This window comes from Doryrhamphus excisus, chromosome 11 (assembly GCF_030265055.1).
Source record: "Doryrhamphus excisus isolate RoL2022-K1 chromosome 11, RoL_Dexc_1.0, whole genome shotgun sequence".
In the NCBI taxonomy this organism is placed as follows: Eukaryota; Metazoa; Chordata; class Actinopteri; order Syngnathiformes; family Syngnathidae; genus Doryrhamphus; species Doryrhamphus excisus.
This window is the reverse complement of record NC_080476.1, coordinates 10,521,284-10,539,509: the sequence shown is the minus strand read 5'-3', so window position 1 is coordinate 10,539,509 and position 18,226 is coordinate 10,521,284. Positions and strand designations below refer to the sequence as shown.

The 18,226-nt window shown below is 39.7% G+C and overlaps 1 protein-coding gene across 2 annotated transcripts in view; it reads right to left on the bottom strand.

Annotated features, from left to right (window-relative positions):
* Window positions 1-700: 700 nt before the first annotated feature.
* Window positions 701-18,226, bottom strand: part of nova1 (NOVA alternative splicing regulator 1) — a 40,218-nt gene continuing 22,692 nt past the window's right edge. For both annotated transcript variants that reach the window (XM_058087231.1, XM_058087232.1), the window contains exons 3-4: window positions 17,499-17,665; window positions 701-15,429 (exon numbers count right to left, since the gene is read on the bottom strand). In XM_058087231.1, the coding sequence (XP_057943214.1) occupies window positions 14,410-15,429; window positions 17,499-17,665 (1,187 nt within the window). In that variant the 3' untranslated portion in view covers window positions 701-14,409. The remainder of the gene's footprint in view (window positions 15,430-17,498; window positions 17,666-18,226) is intronic.

Here is an 18,226-nt window from a genome sequence, read left to right as displayed (position 1 = left end):
CAGAGAAAAAATGTTTCACATTTGAGAGAAAAAAATAGCAAATTTACAAGAGATTTTTGAGAATAGTCGTGAATTTACGAGCCAAAACGTTGTAGATTTGTGAGGAAAAAAAAGTCAAATTTACAAAAAAAAACATTGAATTTACAAGAAAAAAGATTTTGAGAATAAAGTCATAAATTTGGAAAATAAAAAAAAAGTTTGTAAATTGACAAGAAAAAAAGTCACAAATTCACGTGAGAAAAAAAAGTCAAACTTACCAAAAAAAATAACATTGTAAATTTACAAGAATAAAGTTGTCAAATTTGAGAAAGAAAAAATTTTCTGGACTGTTCAGGTTTTCTTCGTCATCAATTTATACTCAAAAGCTACATATGAAACACACCAGTGGGACTAGATAGGACAGCCCTAGTGTATAAGTTCATGCTCAAAGACTTGGTGGTACACACACACAGTCAGACTCGATAGGACAGCCCTAGTCTGAGAGCCTAGACTACAGCTGTCCTATCTAGTCTGACCGGCCTGTGTCCCACCCTAGTCTTTGAGCATGAACTAGACTAGAGCTGTCCTATCTAGTCTGAATGCCGTTTCCGTGTGAATGAAAGTCTGAAACGCTAAAACACTTAACGGTTTTGACCCGAAAACATCCCCCACAAGCGTGTCAGGCTGGGAGAGAACGAACACGAAGAAAACAGAAGACAAGTGATGTTAAAATGAACATTTATAATGACTCTGTTGCCGTCGCAAAAATAATCTTTAAAAAACAATTCAATTATTATTATTAACACTGAAATGCTGACTTCACTGGTAGTCCACGAGTCATAAAACACAACTCACTGAATTTCTTTTACAAACACAGTTACTACAGTTACATTAAATAGTCATTACCGTTAAATCTATTCATGGATAACGTTCAAAATCAACTCATAATAAAACAATGACACTTTTAAAATCCTCCCTTTCTCCCAGCTTAGTAACTGTCTTATCGTCAACAGTTCAGCATCTATAAAATATATCGCGTTTTTTTGACAGGAAAACAGACTGGCAGCATAACAAGTGACTCTCATGACTTCAAATCAGGCTGATGTTTGTCGAGAGGAATGGATCCATTCACCATTTCAGTCAACGAACATTTAACTATGCAGGCTCACGGGCCTTTTGGCTCAGTATAGAATTATTTGGCACTCATCTTGACAAAAAAAAACAAACAAACAAATTGCCGTAAAAATCGTTCACACATTTTTTTTTTCTACAATGGCACTACAAGGCATTGTCCTCGCATTTGCAGCCCCGCTTGTCATTCCAGGTGATATGTACATTCGGCCATCAAAAGCCCTTCAGGTTGTTGACGCTTTCAATAATGCTCTCGGATTCGTTGCCGCTAAGCGTGCGGGAGAAATCGTCCAATCAACGTAACATCACTTTGTTTCCGACGGGATTACTAGCATGTATGCTGTCAGTCCATTTTTTATTCTCTAGAAGATGTAAACAATGTCATGTAAAAAAAAAAAAAAAGAAAATGAAGAAAGAAAAAAAGGTACAGTGGAACCTCCTGTTTAAGTCGACGCCCCTCATGTCGATGTAAGCGGTTGTCGACATAACCGAAATGCAAACTCGCCATGATTTTTAAAAAGAGAATGGGTGGGTTCGGTTGTACAGTCGTCCCTCGTTTATAGCGGTTAACTGCTTTCGGACTGGAAATGCGATTTCCACGATATAGGATTCAATAAACAGTTTTAAACATTATTAGAGCACTCCAGACATAAAATAACACCCCTATAGGATTCAATGTTAATGAATGAGATATTTTTGTCATTAGAGCATTTTCTAAATACAGTTTTAAACATTATTAGAGCCCTACAGACATGAAATAAACCCCTATAGGATTCAATGTTAATGAATAAGATATTTTTGTAGTTAGAGCATTTTTAAAATACAGTTTTTAACATTATTAGAGCCCTACAGACATGAAATAACACCCCTATATGTTAATGAACGAGATATTTCTGTCGTTAGAGCATTTTCCAAATACAGTTTTAAACATTATTAGAGCTCTACAGACATAAAATAACACCCCTATAGGATTAAATGTTAATGAATAAGATATTTTTGTAGTTAGAGCATTTTCCAAATACAGTTTTTCCACATTATTAGAGCCCTGCAGACATGAAATAACACCCCTAGAGGATTAAATGTTAATGAATAAGATATTTTTGTGGTTAGAGCATTTTCTAAATACAGTTTTAAACCTAATTAGAGCCCAACAGACATAAAATAACACCCCTACAGGATTCAATGTTAATGAATAAGATATTTTTGGAGTTAAAGCATTTTCCAAATACAGTTTTTAACATTATTAGAGTCCTGCAGACATGAAATAACACCCCTATAGGATTCAATGTTATTGAATAAGATATTTTTGGAGTTAGAGCATTTTGGAAATACAGTTTTAAACATTATTAGAGATGCGAAATAGCACCCCTGTCGACACTTTTGTATTCCTATTATTCATTGTTTACATCATATTGCACAACAAGTTAGTAAGCGAGCAGGCTAACCAGCTAGCCTCAAATTTATCCCTTCTAAAAGCCAAAAACGTACCACTTCCACACGGAATGGGAGGAGTATGTAAGTTCTCATTAATGTTTTGTGTCATTACTGCCACCTGGTGACCAAAATGAACCATTTTTGAGAAACGGCGATAGAGCGATAATTGGACCATGGAATTGCGAGGGGCGACTGTACGACTTGACTGTTCGTCGCTGTGATCAAATCCTGGTTACTATTGCCATGCTTTTATTTTGAAGCTTACTTTGCACTGAACAGGAAGTCACAGTGTGCGCATTTCAATGCCGTGTAACTAGACAGTAGTCAAAAAAGGACCCAAAAAAAAGTCCAGAAGCGGGCAGTTTTTAGTCTTAAGAAAAACACGACACACCGGGATTTGAGTTGGTCAACATCGACGGGTTCCCGACATCAACAGCGTCGACTTAAAACTGGGTTCCACTGTCCCGATGTCGCCGGCGCGCGTCCTTCGGCGTGCGCAAGCTTGCCTGCATCAGAAAACAAACAACATTCTTTGCAGTTTGACATAGAAAAAGTGGCTAGGCGTATTGAACGTATACGTGAGTTCTTGAGGATGAAGAAGTCAACAAGTTCATGGGAGGTTAGGAGGGTCAAAGACAAAAAAAAAAAAAAAAAACGTTTGGCAAGAATCTTCTTTTCTCAGATGAACGATCTCGGAAATACTTTGATCCATTTAAAGGGTGAAAACGATATCGTTAGACTTGAAAGACAAACGGCGAAGTCATGAAGGCTTTAGCGATTCCGTCGGAGGTTTCGAGAGTGGAGCGAGCGAGTACAGTCTGTAGCCTTATTGTGAAAGGGCTCCACGTCGGTTGATGGTTGTCCAGAACACGTATGAACCGGATCTACTTTTGGAATGATACAGTAATCCATTTGGCGTTCCTATATGGAAGTGGGGCGGGGGTTGGGGGGGGGGTGGCCTAAAAGAATGAGATATTAAAATAATTCACGTCATCTAACTTTAAGGTGACGGTTACACCCGCAAACGTAATAACTGCCCATAAACGTAATAAACCACAAACGTAATACAAATCTGCAGCTTTGAATGTAATAATCCCGCAAAATGTAATAAATTTCCCACAAACGTAATAAAATTTGCCCACTGCAAACGTAATGCTGAATTTCCTGAATTGAAATTATGAAATTATTACATTTTGTTTGTGTGCGTACATGTGCGTTTTAGTTACAGTATATTATTGTATGTGTGATTTTGTGTGTATATGAGCAAGAAATAAAATAAAAATAAAATATAATAAAATATAATAATAATAATAGTAATAAAATGTTATTAAAACAATTGCAATTATCACAATTATGTTATCTTTTTTAGTTTAGTTTAGTTTAGTTTAGCATGCAAACCTCAAGATACTAACCCCGATCTTCCAACAATAATCGCCAGGCCGCTAAATTGCTGATTAATCTATTTTGGTATTTGATTAATCTTTTTAAAAACTATGTAAATATCCTGGTTTCAGCCTCTCAAACGTGAATATTTTTAATTTCCCACACAGGAAATTTTGTCTCTAATTAATCCAACATGTTTTTAATGTGGGGTTGGGGGGGGGGGCAGAGAAAACCAACGCATGGGGAGAGCATGCAAACTCCAAGATACTAACCCCGATCTTCCAACAATAACCGCCAGGCCGCTAAATTGCTGATTAATCTATTTTGGTATTTGATTAATCTTTTTTAAAACTATGTAAATATCCTGGTTTCAGCCTCTCAAATGTGAATATTTTTAATTGCCCACACAGGAAATGTAGTTTCTAATTAATCTAACATGTTTTTAATGTGTGTGTGGGGGGGGGGGGGGGGGCAGAGAAAACCAACGCATGGGGAGAGCATGCAAACTCCAAGATACTAACCCCGATCTTCCAGATTTTCCGACGATAGCCGCCAGGACGCTAAATTGCTGATTAATCTATTTTGGTATTTGATTAATTTTTTAACTGTAAATATCTTGATTTCAGCCTCTCAAATGTGAATATTTTTAGTTTAATTTTGCGTACCAAACCACGAATTGTAATAACTCGATTAATCAAGTTATGTGTGATTTTGTGTGTATAAGGGGAAGAAATAATCAAAAAAAATAATCAAATATAATAATATTAGTAATAATTTTTTTTAAAACAATAGCAATTATCACAATTATTATTGTTATCTTTTTTTATTTAAGATAAATTATAATTTAAGAATTAAAGATTCCTTTAATGTATTAAATTATACTCTTTGAATAATATTTTTCCCCAAAAATAAGAAAAAAAAATATTGTTAAAATCCTCAAAATGACATCTACACCTTCGCCCTCATTAAAAGAAGAAATAACGAACAATAACAACCACAAAGATCATTATTGTGTCTCATATTACATTTGTGGGAAGTTATTACATTTACAGTTTTTCACTTTCCCACATATGTAATAATTTTCAGAAATTCAGTATTACGTTTGCAAATAGGCAAATTTTATTACGTTTGTGGGAAATGTATTACATTTGTGGGATTATTACATTCAAAGCTGCAGATTTGTATTACGTTTGTGGGCAGTTATTACGTTTGCGGGTGTTACATGCATCCCTTAGCGCCATCAGCCCCCAGGGAGAAATATCGGTAGTAATGATGCGGCGTTTTCAGAATTAAAAAAAACAAAAACAAATTAAAAACCCAGATATAAACAATTCCTGGGATAAACGCAAAGCACTCAGTGATTGACACAAACGTCTGCTGAAAAGGAATGCGAAGGAGAACGCAATTTGAGGAGAAGAAACAGGTGCCGCTTCTCCGTTTTTTGTTGTTTTTTTTTGTCCGAGACGCCAGCCCTTTCCGTCGTTCGCCAAAACAGGATCGATAAAATAAATAAACACAAATGACATCAGAACAAAAAGTCAACATGGTTTGCTTCGTCTCACACCTATCGTGACCCAATGATCAGTAAAGTGCAATTATGCAACAGCAAAACAAACAACATCATGGTTGAAGAGTGGGGGTTTGAACTATGGGTTAAACATGTCTGCTTCATGTTCATGGCCATGCAAGGCCTACCTGACTAGATCGGAAATCTGTTATTGACATAGATATTAACTCTACATGTTTGTGACATTCCTGCCCTGATTTGACATTAAAGACGGATTCAAACAGTAATGTGTACATTCATAGATTAGATCTAGGCTTTCAAGCTGTGACATAAAAAAAAATAAAAATAAAAATATTTCGGACAGGTTACATGAGGTTCAACCTGGTTGTTAGATAAATGGAAATGTCTTAACATCCTTAAAAATAAAACAAAAAAAAACAGGACAAAACAAGAATTACATTTTCATGTTTGCTTGTTTCACATATTTGAAAAAGTTCTCACTGAACCTGCTAAGGGTGTAACGGTACATGTACTCGGAATCTCATTTTCCGGTTCGGTACAGAAGCGCTCTTGATTTCCCACACGGGACAGGAAGTGTTGATGGCGCCACACGCCAATAAGAAGGCCTGGTGAAATATATAAACGGACCAGCTATCAAAATGCCATCAATCCTCGCAGGTTATTAATGATATCTAGAGCTGCAACAATTAATCTATGATTAATCCGTCTTTTTTTTTTTATACCGTTTATCCTCATTAGTATGCTCATGGGGGTATGCTGGCTTTGTGCGAAAGGCGGGGTACTCTTTAACAAAACATAGGGCACTCACATTCATATCAATTAATTTAGTTTCTAATTAATCTAACATGTTTTTAATGGGGGGGGGGGGGGGCAGAGAGAACCAACGCATGGGGAGAGCATGCAAACTCCAAGATACTAACCCACATCTTCCAGATTTCCCGACGATAACCGCCAGGCCGCTAAATTTCTGCTTAATCTATTTCGGTATTTTTAATTAATCTCATTTTTTAACTATGTAAATATCCTGATTTCAGCCACTCAAATGTGAATACTTTTAGTTTAATTTTGCGTACCAAACCACAAATTTTAATAACTCGATTAATCAAGTTATGTGTGATTTTATGTGTATATGGGGAAGAAATAATCAAAAGAAATAATCAAATATAATAATAATAGTAATAAAATTTGATTAAAACAATTGCAATTATCACAATTATGTTATCTTTTTTAATTTAAAATAAATTACAATTAAATAATTAAAGATTGCTTTAATGTATTAAATGATACTCTTTAAATAATATTTTTTCCCCAAAAATAAAAAAAAAAAATTTTGGTTTAATTTTGCGTACCAAACTACTAATTGTAATAACTTGATTATTCAAGTTAATCACAAGCTTCGGGTTAATTGACTTGGAAAATAATCGTTTGTTGCAGCCCTTCTGACGTCGGATCATAATAGAAATAAAGCGATTACATTCCTGTACGTAATAAAATGTAATTAATGTAATCACTACTCTCGCAAGTAATTAATGACATCTGCCAAATTTCATAGTATAAATAATAAAAAGGAAACGGATGGGAAAACAAACCCAAGATTTTTTATCATCCCTTTGCATTTGATAGAAATAGAATAATTCATTATTATTCAGTATTACACTAATTTGCCGCCCTATGATTGGCTGGTGACCAGTCCAGGGTGTACCCCGCCTCTCGCCCAAAGACAGCTGGGATAGGCTCCAGCACCCCCGCGACCCTCGTGAGGAAAAAAGCAGTAGAAAATGAATGAATTATTATTCAGTATTACACTAATTTGCCGCCCTGTGATTGGGCTGGCGACCAGTCCAGGGTGTACCCCGCTTCTCGCCCAAAGAAAGCTGGGATAGGCTCCAGCACCCCCGCCACTCTTGTGAGGATAAGCGGTAAAAATGAATTACATTAATTTCCCTAGTCTGCGCAACACAACACATTCACGGCGTTTCCGATGTCGTAACCGCTACACCCTTAGTATCTTTTCTGAGACATGGGTGCTGTGTCAGTGCCATTTTTTTTTTTTGAAGTGGGGGGAGTGGGGGCCAACATGACAATAATGAACTCCCTTCCAACTCAACAGCATTAAAAACACAACCGGATAAACATGAGGCGAGTAAACGTAAGCGCTTTTACATCTGACCGCATGCAGCGTTTTTATGTCTCTGAATGTTTTTTACGAGTCGCCTCGCAGATTTTTGTGTGTGTGTTTTTTTTTGTTTTTTTTTTCTCTTCCCTCCAAAAGGTTTTCTTTTGATACCATGCATTAGAAAGACGTGCAAAAAGATAACACCTAACTCCACAAACACATTTGTTGATTGTTAATGACTATGTTATGAATGCGTATAACATGTTATGCTTAGTCCATGCTGGCCTATAGAGAGACATTTGTGAGAAAAAACAGCAGTACTTAAGCCACAGGTCAAACAAACACACAAGGGATGCATGGAGTGTAAAAACAACATGGATCCATAAAAAAATCACAATCTTTTACTCGTATTCTATGTACCTATGGGATAAAACAATGCACAGACAGTTTTTCTTGTCCTTTTTGTTTTCTTACACAATGTATTTGATTATCTTTTCTTAACTTAAAAGACGGTGTGTTTGGTTGGCACTTGATCAGCACTTCTAAACAAGTTATTGATATCTAACAATTGATCGCACATCTACAATTTCAGAAGCTGCAGAGGTCTAGTTTGGCACAGGTTGTACTATGGAATCGACTACCTTACCAAATACTGTAGTATTCTATACACCTCTTGGTATGCCCCGTGTTTTCTAATCACCCGACCAGACATCTTTTTCAACTAAAATATTTTTGTATAGTTTACTTATCAAATAGCAGCATCTTCATAACTTATAAAAAAAAAATAGTACATGTAAACCTATTCATTCAAAAACTGGAGTAACTTCAAAAAGTTCATACAACAGACATAAAACACAAAACAGGACAACATGCTACTATATTGCTTCCAATATTCTTTACATTTTCTTACTGTCAAACTAAATCATCAGTGACAAGAAATGTGGACGCCACTGTTATTGATTTTTGATGAGTCATCGTAATGCACAAACAAATCTTGCAAAGCTAATCTTAATCAGGCTTAGTTGGCACTCTCATCATCCACACCAAGTATAACATATAATTCACATTGTATCGACAACGCCGGACTGCATTTAGACTACAAACTAGAATAGCTACGATTAAAAGTACATATAGATCATATGACGGGACATATTGTATTTCCACAGAAATGAGTCATTTTTCAGATAAGAGGATATGCATAAAGGATGTCATTGTTTCAGCTTGAGGTCACAAACAAGTTTCCAACATACTCTGAATTTTGCTCGCTTTTGTCTGGAGGCTCTGTTTAGCCTAAATATGAATATTTGTTCAAGACATATCTGCCTATATTTGAAAAAAAAAATAATAATAATAATCACCTAAAGACCACAGTTTGTGGTCTGAAGCATTTCAAATCGAACTATTTCTTGTCATTGACTGAATGGAACACTTTGAGTTAACATTGCTGGTTGGTCTCGTCGGAGTGGGTGTCACAGTTTTGGAGGCAGTTTTATTTTTCTTTCTGTGCATTTTTTTTTTGTCTTGCAAACTGCAGCGTGGAAAAAAATATTTTCATACCCTTAAGACCCGGCGTGTAACGACGCCCGACGCCGCCCCCGTGAGAAGACAAGACAGGAGAAAGAAGGGGAGAGAGCACAATGTGCTGTGCTAGGGGGGAAGTGAAGGGGGGTGGAACCTTAGGGTGTGTTCACACTTGGGTGCGGCGGTGCGGTATTGGGTCGCGTGTGAACACAATCGGCAGAACCCCCTTGGACAAGCAGGATTCTGGTCACTTGGTCAGCAACGCACCAAAACGCCAGATTTAACCAAATACCACAAAACCAGGCGATGGTTCCTAAAACGATAATATAATCTTTCCAAGATTTTCTTTCCATATTACAGGAAGTTGAGGAAACTTCAGAAACTAGCTAGCTAGCTAGAAACTAGTCGACAACAGAAAATAGCCATTAATTTCACCTGACTTTATGAATTGAATTGAGTACATTTTGGAATACAGGAAGTGAACAAATGCATTGTAATTGATATGAAATGGATGGGGCGGGTAGGATTAAATAAACTATGCCTCTTCCTATACTCTGCGTCGGACATGTAGTACTACATCTAGTACACCCTTCTTCCTTTTGTTTTTACTGGTTTTGACATAAACACAAACATGCAAACGCAATACGATAAAAAAGCGGTCGACTTGAATGAATTCCGCTGTAATTCATTCATTTACTCTTCACTATCTTTGTCGGTAAAACAAAAAAAAAAACAAACAAACACGGAATCCGATAAGCATATGGAACCACGTCACGCAAACATCCTTGCTGAGTATTGATTGGTCGATTACATAAAGTACAGTATAACCCTTCTTTTCATAAGGATTATATCCGGGACCACAGCCAAATGGTGAAAAACCACAAGTAACTGACCCCTAAAAATTCCTAGCTTGACGTCTTCAGATCAACATTTGCAATAAAAGTTATTATTTCATTTAGCTGGAGAACCTTCCACATGCTCTAAATAGGCCACACATATTTGAGAGTCGCGATGTAGCCTTTAGCCTGGTCGTCAGGCTAGTGCTTAGTTAGGAGAAGCCATGTCTACGTATTCCACGGTTTTCCACGAAAGTTTTGTATCGCACAAAAACTACCGCCGAACAAATCATGTCAAAATTATGTATTTATAATAGTATGATGTACGTTTTCCCTGTATTATCGCTTCTTCTTCGATTATTACCGATTCATGTTGACTGAGATGTGCTTTGTGTGGGAAAAAATATATTTAAACACGTTTTTTGACAAAAAAACTGGACCGGAATACAATGTGTGAACGCACCCTAAGAATGATGACAAAGGACAATATGCAGATTAGGGGTCGGAGGGGGGGATAAGGTGTCAAGAGAAAGAGGAAAGTTAATGAGGTGCAGAGAGATAATAATAATATTTGGCACTATGTTTTGATCAGAGAGGTTTGGGAAGCGCTCCGTGCAATCAAGCAGTCCAGTTGCATTGATAAACACCCCCCTTTTTTTTGTGCTTGTATCTTATTAGCTAAAACACTGGGCAGTAAAGCCTTCTATTAGACGACTATTTCACGAGTAGCCAGATTGGTTAATGGATGACTTTGTTAGCCAAAAAGGAAGAGAGGCTCACCGTGACGACTGCCGCAGAAAAATATTCACACAGAAAATTTAAAAAAAAATAAAAAATAATAATAATAACAACAACGCACAAATGCTTCAGATTTGCTTGGATACCACTCAGCACCGACCCTCACAGCCCGTGTCTTCAGAAAGCTGATCACAGAGCTTTTACCGTTAAAAATTATGACATATTGACTATGATCGAATGCACGGCACATTTCACATGTGTTGATCGGAACACATTCTAATAATAATTTAGTGCTTATGTGAGATGAGGAGGAGGGGGGTGGGGGGTGTTGTCAAGACTTCATACCCACGTCCCCACTTTGTGACAGACAAGTCTTGCATTGTGTTCTTTAATGTCTCACAGTGCATTCTTGGTAGTGTACTCGAATGAACGCAAATGGATAGCAGCACACAAGGGGAAGGCCAAGGTACTCTTGGGAGTGCTCGGAAAATCCCTCCCCTACATGAGAACGACTATTATCCATGAAACGACAGTGATTGCAATAGATCAGCTCTGATGCTTTATTGTACGCTCGTCCCAATGTTAGTGATGAGTCACATGTTTTGGGATGGATAATAAAAAGGTTGCCTGGATGAATCCGGGCAACTCTTGTTTGTGTGTCTTGATGGAAATGCAGAAGGATGGCTCACAGAGAAACTGTGACCAAAACTTCTTTTTCAAGTGTCAGTTTATTTTCCCTTTCTTTCGAGGATGTCTATTTGGTGTAAAGGCAAGTTCTGTTAGTTCACAGATACTGGTTATTACGGCTTCTTTATCGCCAAATGCACGATTTACGACTTGCGATCGAACAATGGATGTTGATATCGGGATATATCGGTAAATCTTTGTTAGTGAATTTAACTCTTTTTTTTTTTTAAGGGAAGTAAGGGTTGGCGTGAGACCTTAAAACTGGATTTCATCATGTGAGAGCGTAGACCACATCTTCCAGGCTACTCATTTGGGGTGGGCGGATCGATCAAAAATATGTTTATATTGTTGATAGTAATATTTTTATACAGTATATATGCCAACTATTGGGGGATGCATTCTCAGACCACCTGGAAATGGCAAAAAAATAATAGAAATATTTTGTTTGGGCTTCCCAGCATGCCTTGCGGGTTATAAATTGCATCATTGCGATGCACAGAAAATTTTTTCAACATTTTGCCACTGACACAAACCGACAGGAGGTCATCTGTGATCTGCGTAACAGGGGAAGTGTGATTGTGGCCTTCCCAGCATGCCTTGCGGGTTATAAATTAGCATCAAGTCCAATTGTTTAGCAAGTAAAAAGGTGTCAAAAGGAGTCATTGCGATGCACAGAAACCTTTTTAAACATTTTGCCACCGACACAAACCGACAGGTCATCTGTGTAACGGGGAAGTGTGATTGCGGGCTTCCCAGCATGCCTTGCGGGTTATAAATTAGCATTATGTCCTATTGTTTAGCAAGTACAAAAATGTCAAAAGGAGTCACTGCGATGGACAGAAACCTTTTTAAACATTTTGCCACCGACACAAACCGACAGGTCATCTGTGTAACTGGGGAAGTGTGATTGCGGGCTTCCCAGCATGCCTTGCGGGTTATACATTTGCATAAAGTCATATTGTTTTTGAGACGCATGTGACAATTTAGAAATATTTTGTTGGAGGTCGTCAAATATAAACACCGCCCGAGCTCGCAGTAAGGCAGATAGGGTAACTTCCTGTTGGGGAAAGCGTGAGCATGCCTTATGGGTTATAAATTAGCATAAAGTTAGCATTGTTTTGCAAATATAACCAGCCGTGAATGGCGGAAAACGGGTCATGAGGATTCAGAAATATTTGGACATGGTAAGGCACGCTGGGTAACTAGGGCAAGTTGAGCGTGTGGCCTACCTGGCATGCTTTGCGGGTTATACATTAGCATCAAGTCCTATTGTTTAGCAAGTACAAAGGTGTCAAAAGGAGTCACTGCGATGCACAGAAACCTTTTTAACCATTTTGCCACCGACACAAACGACAGGAGGTCATCTGAGTAACTGGGGAAATGTGTGATTGCGGGCTTCCCAGCATGCCTTGCGGGTTATACATTCGCATAAAGTCATATTGTTTTTTACGAATACAACCGCCTGCGAATAGCGGAAAAACAATCAATGAGACGCACGTGACGCAGACGGTGTAACTTCCAGTTGGGGAAAGCGTGAGCACGCCTTACGGGTTATAAATTAGCATAAAGTTAGCATTGTTTTGCGGTATACGCATTGTATAGCGGAAAACGGGGCATGAAGATTCGGAAATATTTGGACATGGCAAGGCACGCTGGGTAAGTTACTAGGGGAAGTTGAGTGTGTGGCCTACCCGGCATGCTTTGCGGGTTATACATTAGCATAAAGTACTATTGTTTTACAGGCATATTAGTGTGTAAGTGTCCATGTTGATACCTGCGTAGTCTGTGTGGTACAATTACATTTGTAGGCATTTGGATCGTAAGTTCTTGGACACAGGAGGGCTTTTGAAGGATTTGAATGGGGACAAAATGGCGGTTTCTTTTGTGGTTTGTTTTGATTTGCTCAGAAATTGATTTGTAGATAAAAAAAAGACTTGATTTTGCTCGCCCACCCCCATTCCGAATGGCTCTAAAAGTCAGCCTTTTTAAATCAAGTGTGATTTTTTCCAATGGGGAAGATTTTTATATCGAATCCTGTAGCACCAAGAAAGTTTGTATTCTTTTTGGAGTGTTTGTCACAATGAATGAATCATGTTTTGTGCATTTGTAGGCGCGTTAGCTATGTGTGTTCATGTTAAATATATTTATACATTCCTATGTGTCTCCTCTACCCTCTCACATGGATTCTTGAACCCCAGAAGGATCCTCGCAGACCACGACCGCAAAGAAGTTCCGACCGGACTTGTACATTTCTTTCACTGCGAGACATTTGATCACTGTAAATAAAAAATATCGATAGGCTAATCTTTTTTTTTTTTACATTCAGATCAACCTGCATTTGCAGGTTTAAATACTCTATTTGATCAGATCATATCAATAAATAATGGCTAAAAATATAAAATACCCAAATTTTGAAACTTCAATTATATATAAGATTTCAAAAAAAAAATGTGTAGATTTCTTTAAGGAAATTATTTGGAGGTGGTTTTTACCCAACCCCCACCCAAGCGCCCCCCCACCCCCCCAACCCTTTAAAGATCGCCTTGCACATTGTGTACAAAGAGAAAGACTTGTGAAAGAGCCCCATTAGTTAGCTGGAACCTCGCTGGACACATTCAACTCACCGGGAGCTGAGGTCTGCAACTTACATTAAAACTATTCAACTAAGCAAAAAAAAAAGAAGAAAAACAATAATAACAATAAAAAACAAACTCATCTATGAGGTTTTAGAGGAAGGGTGAAACCACGTGGCTTCAACCCCTTTGAATCTGCAGCTTGGCAGTGGACCAGTTCAGCTCACTCTTGATAACCTTCGTCAAAAAAAGGACTGGACACAAACTTTTTTAAAAAACATCAGGACGTTGTCAGTCCTAAAACATTCAAATATCACACACACTTTGTCTTCGGCGTCTCCCCCTCCTCCTCCTTTGTAATCCTCTCATTTGATTCTGAAATATTAAATATTTGGACATTTTCCTCATTTTGACCCTTTATAGAATTCCCCTCTAGCTCCGTCCTCATCCTTTCCTTTCTTTTCTTCCTCCTTTCTTTCTTTTTTAACCCACTTTCTGTGGGTTGGTAGCTCGCACGCCCTGCTCGTAGGTGATCCGCTGGCTGATCAGATACTGCGCTGCTTGCGTAGCGGCTGGCGACCCTGTTATGGTAACTTTACGGTTCCGAGTACCAGGAATGAACTCTCCCTTTTTAGAGATCTGGATGCGGGCTCCTGTTAGCTCCTGGTATTCTACCAGCGTTTTGCCTCCTTTCCCCAAAATGGCGCCAACCAGATTCTCGGGTACGGCAATTTCAACCACGTCCTTGGCTCCGTCTGCGAGCTTCTCTGTTGCTAATAGGGAAGAGGCCATCAGTGGGGATGAAGCGTTTAGGTACCCGTTGGAAGCCCCTGTCGCAGCTGCAAGAGAACCTAGGGAGAAGCCACCGAGGCCGCTCGCAGGGTGGCCGGCACTGCCGGAGGCATCGCTAGCATAAGAGGCTAGGAGGTTGGCTGCGGCGGCTGCAGCCGGGTTGGCACTAGCCGCTACTGCGGCAAGGACACCAGAGGCAGCTGCGGGGTTAAGGCCCAGGCCCAAGGTGTTGGTGTTGTAGCCGTAGCTGGCCAGTGTGTTGAGCGCTGACGTGATGGCCAGCAGGTCGTTGCCGGAGAAGCTCGACATGGCGGCGGGGAAGGCACCCATTCCCGTTAAGCCGGCCTGACCCAGAAGGCTGGAGGCAGTCGCAGCTGCTGCGGCTGCGTTGGGCAGCACCTCGGCTGTGTTAGCGTAGGGGGATCCGGTGGGGTTGGAGTTAGCGACTGGGCCGGAGACGTTGGAGTAACTGATGTTGAGGCAGCTGCTGCTCTGAGGGTCCTCCTGGATCTTTTGCACTATGATCTCCACTGCCTTGCGGTTCTGTTCGGGCTCACCACTGATTGTTACCACTCGCTCCTGCAGGTTGATGCCCTCCGGCTTCTGGGAGAGCTGCACCCAAGCCCCTGACTGCTCCATCACCGCTTTGACTGTGGCGCCTCCCTTGCCAATAATCAGCCCAGCTGTGCTGTTGGGCACGATCAATTTGGCCTGCAAAAAAAATATAAACGACATATAGTAGCAGCGAAACAACAACATGAAAACTAAATGAGGGCTAGCGCCGACTGGATCGGTGTACTATGGCAGCGCCCGAGTTACTCAGCGATTTGTTAATCCTCGGGGGTTTAAGCTACAGCTGTCACATGGCTCTGTCTTGCTATGAAAAAAACTGGAGGTTAAAAATAACCACATACGCTCACTTTTTCCTGACACCTTCCAGCCTGCGGGTCACGGCCCGGAGAATAGCGAGTAACAGTGGTACCTAATAAACAAAGTGTCCTGGAGGTGAACTGCTACCTACCACACGCAGACCACACACACCAATGATGGATGGCATGACTAAACAAAAATATCTGTTGTGCCCCAGGTGACTGGACGCAGTAAAGCCTGAATGTTTCTCAGCAGGCACTACGAAGGCCAGAAGCTACGCCTTTAGAAAGGTTGCATACGTAGAAAACAGGCCTGGAAAGTAGAGTACAGGTGGTCCTTGGTTTACGACGTTCCGTGTTTCGATGCCGCTTTTTAGTCAATTTTTTGGACTTTGTTATGTCTCCCGGAACCGCAGTGCGCTAAAGAAAAGGAAAGTCATCAACCTCAATCACAAAAAGCCCAGAGAAAGGGCTACTCGTGCGGTCCCTGTCTGAACCATGACTACAAATAAAGATTATTGGATGCTAATTCATGCTAGCGGGGTCATGGATTCTGTGTACAAAGATTATAAAGCCTGTAAGACAACATCAGAACAGGAACATGTGACCTGTACTCGTGAACACGGGTGCTAATCACACGGGGCTTCAGCCCCCCTAAAATGTTCTTAAGCCTCCCTACATAATTTGATTTTTTTAAATTATTTTTTTATAGATTTTTTTTTTACAAAAAAAAATCTCTGACAAATTTCATATAATAGGGCAAAAGCAGGCTAATACTAGCCTACTATTAGTAGTAATAATCAGAAGAAGAATATGATAATAATAGGCTAATTAATAATATAATAATGAATATTATATAATTGATTCTGTCCACTGGACACAATGGTTGCAGAGCTTGAGCAGTGGTTTTGCAGTATAGATTGTGTGTACTTGTGTACATTTAATGGTGGCCTAAAACAATTGCATATCTCTGCTAAATCTGTCCAAGAAGAAAAAAAAAGGCTGTAAGACAACGACAGGGATAAAATTATGTAGTTGTCGTTTTATTACTATTTTTCATTTAAGTATTTTATTTATTAATCTTTCGGCAGTGGCTCAGGAAGTCGAGCAGGTCGTCCAAAAGGTCGGCAGTTCCATCCTTCCTTCCCCAGGGCAGCTGTGCCTCCAGATGTAGTTTACCACCACAGCCAGTGTGTGACTGAGGAGTGAATTAATCAATTGTTCATTCATTCATTTTCTACCGCTTATCCTCACAAGGGTCGCGGCAGGTGCTGGAGCCTATCCCAGCTGTCTTCGGGCGAGAGGCAGGGTACACCCTGGACTGGTCGCCAGCCAATCACAGGGCACATATAGACAAACAACCATTCACACTCACATTCATACCTACGGACAATTTGGAGTCGCCAATTAACCTAGCATGTTTTTGGAATGTGGGAGGAAACCGGAGTAAACGGAGAAAACCCACGCATGCACGGGGAGCACATGCAAACTCCACACAGAGATGACCGAGGGTGGGATTGAACACTGGGCTCCTAGCTGTGAGGTCTGCACGCTAACCACTCTTCCACCGTGCAGCCCTTTCAGTCCAATTCATTGTGAAGCACTTTATTATTAGTGTGAGTTAATTTAGGTATAAGTTCCGACTTATCTCACAGTCTATAAACAAAACTCAATCATAACTCGAGGACCACCTGTACATCACTTTTCAAAAAAGTGTGTAACTGCACACAAACTTGAGCAGCGTAAATAAGTTAGCTCCTTACTTCTGGCCCACCGTGTACAGACAGACCAGACTGGTTTCAACAGCTGATGGCAACACTGGCATCTGAGATATTCTGTTTTTGTTTTTGTACAGGAGGAGAAATGTGTGGGCCATCGGTTTTTTTTTTACCCCCCTATACTGTAACTCACCTGTTTGATACGATCAGGGTTGACCGTGGTCTGCGGTTGCAGTATGCTGACTGGTTCCGGCTTCTGGGCACTCTGAGGCATCTCACGGACTTTCTCTGCAATGAAGTTGTGGACACCATTGAGAGCTTCGACTGTACCCTGTATCAGACAGACACGCTCTGTTGTTCCTGCAATGACAGACCCAGAGAGAAGACACAGGAGTGATCGGTTACTTTAATCCACTAAGAGTGGGAATGTACAGGATAAGCCCTTCAGATTACGTTTTTTTTTTTTTTTTGGTGGCTAAAACATCTAAAAAAAGTAATCCCCAAAGTAAATATCAAGCTGTCCTTCAACTACTTGGAAAATATGGCCACACCGACTAGCTACCTGCAATGCATCAGTGCCGCACTCGCTGGGCGTAACGAACACTAAAATCATCACGCATCAACTTAACACTCAAAATGTAGCAAAGAAAAAAGCAGTGATTATTTTTGATTACATAGGATAAATATCTAATTCTTATTAAGTCTTGTTTCTGTTATGCTAAAAATGCTAACACATTAATCAAATGTAAGAGTGAAAATCTTGACCTTCGAATGTGTGTTCTCCTTTAATTTGCACACAAGCCACACTGATATTGTGATGGCAACGGAGTGACAAAAATTCTCTATCTTCTGTGGAAATCCAAGGCAGTAATAGTAGATTGAAACCGTGTGAGGGAACACTGCATTTGCAGGAATAAAACG